The sequence below is a fragment of the Alosa pseudoharengus genome, unplaced genomic scaffold (assembly GCF_046254945.1).
Source record: "Alosa pseudoharengus isolate Yale_2024_CS ecotype anadromous, Long Island Sound unplaced genomic scaffold, YU_APseudo_1.1 YU_APseudo_1.1_scf_15, whole genome shotgun sequence".
Taxonomy (NCBI): domain Eukaryota; kingdom Metazoa; phylum Chordata; class Actinopteri; order Clupeiformes; family Clupeidae; genus Alosa; species Alosa pseudoharengus.
The window spans coordinates 29,445,897-29,450,896 of NW_027468620.1; the positions used below are offsets into that span (position 1 = coordinate 29,445,897).

General features: G+C 48.0%; 1 protein-coding gene across 4 annotated transcripts in view; it reads right to left on the reverse strand.

Moving 5' to 3' along the window:
* The window catches only part of zmiz1a (zinc finger, MIZ-type containing 1a), a 116,356-nt gene that overhangs the window by 10,436 nt on the left and 100,920 nt on the right, over positions 1-5,000 (reverse strand). For all 4 annotated transcript variants that reach the window (XM_076286209.1, XM_076286210.1, XM_076286208.1 and 1 more), the window contains 8 exons: positions 3,823-3,937; positions 3,361-3,575; positions 2,863-3,037; positions 2,317-2,607; positions 1,896-2,078; positions 1,723-1,791; positions 1,322-1,490; positions 605-746 (listed from right to left, as the gene is read on the reverse strand). In XM_076286209.1, coding sequence (XP_076142324.1) covers positions 605-746; positions 1,322-1,490; positions 1,723-1,791; positions 1,896-2,078; positions 2,317-2,607; positions 2,863-3,037; positions 3,361-3,575; positions 3,823-3,937 — 1,359 coding nt within the window. The remainder of the gene's footprint in view (positions 1-604; positions 747-1,321; positions 1,491-1,722; positions 1,792-1,895; positions 2,079-2,316; positions 2,608-2,862; positions 3,038-3,360; positions 3,576-3,822; positions 3,938-5,000) is intronic.

A 5,000-nucleotide genomic window follows, 5' to 3' on the forward strand; every position in this document is an offset into this window, starting at 1 on the left:
GACATTTTGAAAAATTTGCCATTTTTGTTTGGTTACATTTCTTTAATCAACAACAACTCAGAAATATCCCTCGTAAAAAGAAGGTACATAAGTGAACACGCAAAGCGATCTGATTCTTGTCTATGCTATAGATCAGTGGTTTTCAAAGTGGGGGCCGCGAGGGGGTGCCAGGGGGGCCTCAGCAAGTTGGAGGGAAAAATAAAAGCAACAAATAAATACATTTGAAAAATGTAAAATATACCTATGAGGGTTGTTATACAATGCCATTATAATAATGTGACACATATCTGAACATTATATTTTCCATGATAATGACTGGGAATAATAGTCGTGATAGCTCTCATATAGCAGAAAGCCCCAAATACAATTTTTACGCACTATATGCTCCATCGCGTATGCTCCAAGTGTTTGTGGCTAAAATAATTATTAGGATTAGCTTAATGTATTTTTACATTTGCCGTAGTATTGTCGATGGGTTTAATAAGGGGGTCCTTGGCCAGAACCTAGTGGTATTTGGGGGGCCTTGTCGTGGAAAAGTTTGGGAACCTCTGCTATATGTATGGAGTTGTGTCCACTGAGTGAGGGGCGTGCGTGGTGGCCGTACCTCCACATGAGCGTCTGGTGGACGGAGGGTCGCAGGTGGAACACGTGGTTGCTGACGGCCAGGTTGTGCTCCAGGCGGAAGGGCTCCAGCACCACGCCGTCCCGCACGGGGAAGGTCAGCCGCAGCTCCTCGTTGGGGTTGGCTGGGCACGAGAGGGGGAGACTAGGGTCAGGTCCGGCTTCAGTGCTAACACTGCGGTGTTGTGTTACAGCCAGTCACAACGATGACTCAGCTGAGAAAGCAATGGTGTGTCTTTGCTGTGGGTGCTTAGATCATGCATTCAACCTCCAGTAATGCAAGAGAATGACTAGTGCATACAAACATACATACATACATACATACATACATACATTGAATTGAATTGAATTGAATTGAATTGAATTGAATTGAATTTAATTTAATTGAATATATCAAACATCTACAAATGAAATGCACTTGTCCACATAAGATTTGACCTACAAAAGACCATACATGCATAATTAATGTGTGGCTATCACATATTACACTTTTTACACAGACCATTCCTCCATTTGTTTTTGCTATCCAATTAAACATAAACTTTAGAATTGCTGAACCTTTAAATTATTATGCTACTTCACCATAAACTACAGTCATTTCTGTGAGCATATAGACTCTTCAGGACTTCAGGCTATGGGAACCCTCTTAAAGAAACAAGTGCAGTGTGACAGAGGCGTGAGTCATCTCAGAGAGACTCACTTGGGTGTGGGGGCAGGAGCGTCACGTTTGGTTTCATGTCTGGAGGAAATGGCGGCTTGACATCCTGACTGGGGGACAGGTAGGGGGGGATGGTGCTGCCTGGGGTCATGGGAGGGGTGGGGTTCCCAGGGACTGGAGAGTGGGGGTAGTTGCCCACTGGTCGTGGAGGCTAGAAGAACAAACAAAGTCAATAAACAAACCAACCGTCAAAAAACGTTCACTGATCTACATATAGAACAATATCTCCCTGTGATGTCGAGGTCTAAGGAGGCCTCTTTTATTTGACAACATAAATTAAATATATTTTGCAAGTAAAATATTGCATTTAAATTGGCCACAAATTGTACTTTTATCAACTTCATCTATTTATCTATCTACCCTATCTATGACAGGGTACATACCCCATTGCCTTGGTTGTAGGAGTATCCACCACCAGAGAAGTTGTTGTTCTGCCCATTAAAATGCTCTTGCTGGAAGAGAAACCAGTTATTGCAACACGTTAGGCATCTGCCAGACCTCGGTCATAATGCAGGCTTCATCTCCAGAGTAACATGATGTCATGCGGCTGGCTCACCTTGTAGTACTGGCCCATGGCCACTCCGCCGGGGGGGTACTGGCCAGCGCCCTGCTGGCTGGGCATTCTCTGGCCGGGGTAATTGGGAGAGGGCAGAGCCCTGGCAGCATTGGGGTTGGAATACTGGCCCTGCTGGTTGGGAAACTGGCCGTTTGGTCCAAACTGCTGACCTCCATAGTTTGGCTGGGGGGGGGTAAACAGACAAAAGACAAGCAGGTCAAAAGAAGTGAAGGACTCCATGATAGAGTGGGGCTCTGACTGAGAGAGGCCTGCGAGGATGAAACTGGCCTCAGGGGAGAGGAGACAGAACCTCCAGTGCAGGCTACTCCTCCAGAGCAGAAGCTCCAGCGCTACACAGCCCAAAGGGAGCACTAGAGCTGGTGCTGTGCCTCCCTTGCTCCCCTGTCCCAGCTCCACGCACCTCTCCTGGGTAGGGCCTCTTCATGGCCTGCATGGGCATGTTGGGCGTCCGGGGGCCCGGGTAGCCCTGCTGGGGCATCCTCTGGCCGTGGCCACCAAAGGGAACCATGCCGGGCGCTCGGGGCTGGTTCATGCCCATGGGGGGCCCGCTCATGTTGGCATTGTTGATGCCCGTGTTGATGCCCGCCGGGTTCATGCCCCCTGCGTGTGATGGCGGTCCTCGGGGGCCCTGCTGGCTGATGAACTGGTTGTTGTAGCCCTGTGTGGGACCCATCTGGAAGGACGAACACATCTGCAGAGCAAAGCAGGGGAGAATTAGCCACACGTAACACAGAGCATGTTTCTCCTAAATCCAACCGCCTGATCCATTTCTGTGTTTCTATGTTTCTAATGTTTTAAGGGAATAAGACAATAATGCTCTGTACTGTTTGTGCTGTAATGTATTGTAAGTAATGCTACTGTATGGAGAGAATCTGGCCAAAGAAAGAGCTTTTGACAGCCATTACCCATTAGTTCAGTGTCATGTAACCACGTGGTTGGCTCGTACCTGGCCGTACTGGTTCATGTCCTTGTTTTGCGTCTCCTGCAGGGCCACCGTGGCTGTTGCCGTGGCGGTTGCCGTGGCAGCGGCGGCAGCGACGGCCGCGGCAGCGGCAGCGGCAGCTGGCTGGGTGGGCGGAGGCATGCCTATCCCACCAGGGGCATTAGGACCGCCTGGGTAACTACGGAGCACAGAGGCCACAGTTTCAGCTCACTAAAGCACCATCAATACAGTCAGGAAGAAAGCCTTGCCACCAACACACAGTCTCCCTCTCCACCGGCAACACATCTAACCTAACCACACCTACTGTAACCACACCTAACCACACCTAACCACACCTAACCACACCTAACCACACCTAACTACACCTAACCACACCTAACCACACCTAACTACACAATCTAGCGCAGAATGCTGATTGGATGAGCTTCTACCTCTACACCTGTCGGTTGCTTATTCACTGGCCTCCTCCTCATCACTGCCCAGGGTGGACTGACTGCTCACCTCCCACTGAAGCCCCCACCGCCCGGGTGTCCCGGTCGTCCGTACATGCCCTGCTGCATGTAGGCCTGGTTGTTGCCCCCTTTGGCTGGGAACTGCTGCTGCTGACCAGGGAACTGGGAGTTCACGCCTGGGTTGTTAGCTGCCATGCCTGAGCCTATGGTATTCCCTCCAGAGTTCATGGGGTTGTTAGCGTTTGCCATTGGGTTGCCCAAGACCTGTTGACAAAGGTGAAGGTCTATTTTAATACATACAGTAGAATTTAACAAATTGACAGACTTAAAAATAACAGCTTCATGCAAATGTAAACACATAAAGTTTGTTAAAGCATTGCTTTAGCAGGTCTTTTCAGGAACACAAATATTTATATGGTAATATGGTAAATAGCTGTGAACTTCTAAAGCATCTTTTAAAACCATATACGATTTCGATTTATTTTCTATTCAGTCACTTTATATACCTTACCTGACTTTGAGATGTATTGGTCACACCCCACACTGTCGTCACTACAGACAAAGACCCAGGGGCTTGGTTGGCGTTTTGTTGCCAGGGAACAGAATCATAAGGGAAGGAGCCATCACTGGAAGAGAACAAACGAGACTGATTCACTGGCGGCCAGACTGACCCTCATCAGATAGTTACTCAGGCAGACGAGCTGTAGAGGCTCCTTAGAGGAGACCACCAGACGCAATCAGAGTGAAAACAACACGGAGAGCTCAGTGGACTTCAATCTGCCCTCCAGCATCGATTCACTGCCGCCAGGCTTCTCAACACAGGGCCCCAGAGAACCCTGGGGAAGAGATCTCCAATGGATGTTAAGGGATGTTAACCGGTAGCCGTTTAACCGGTGAATCAACGTTGACCGGTTAAAATGTTCTGCAGCCGACTATTATAACACTATATTTTTAAAGCTCCCGAATGCCAGCCAGTGTCTGTTATTACACTGCGCACACACGTGTTATTGGTGTTGTATTGTATGGGGCGATATGATCACTCAATATCTAAAAATGATAAATGTGAGCATGAGCCGTCCCACGGCGGAATTTATTAAGCGCAACCACGACAGGAACTTATTGCAAAGGATTTTGTGCAGCACACTACAGAGGCTGTTGGCAATCGGTACGTTTTTTTACGAAGACGTTGGTTAATATACTTTCCTGTAACACCACCAAATGTAGCGTTCTCTGTTTGTGACTTTGTAACGTGAGCTTTTTATAGCCCGAGCTCGGTGCCGCGTTGTATGGAAGGTCGACGTTGTGTGTAATGTGTGCCTGTGCGTGGGTGCGCAGGGAAAGCAATTATTTTTCTCCCCAAAACAAAACCCTTATTCCTCCACAAGTAGTGGACAATGATTGGGGAAAATGTATAATACAAAGGGCACGAACTAACATTGTGTGACGGGAGCCTAACCATTCTAAAATGGGGGGATAACTTGTTTGACGGGCAGAGAAAGACGCGCGACAGGACACGAGTATCATAAATGGCAGTTATAGAATTTTCGGTGACCGACTTTAACCGGTTAATGAGGCTCAGTGGCCGGTTAAGATTTTTTTTAAATTTCGCCATCCCTAATCTCCATCTCAGGGGAAGTTTAGCAGGTCAAACTTGGAGCTTGTATTTTATACTGATACAGTAAACATGGA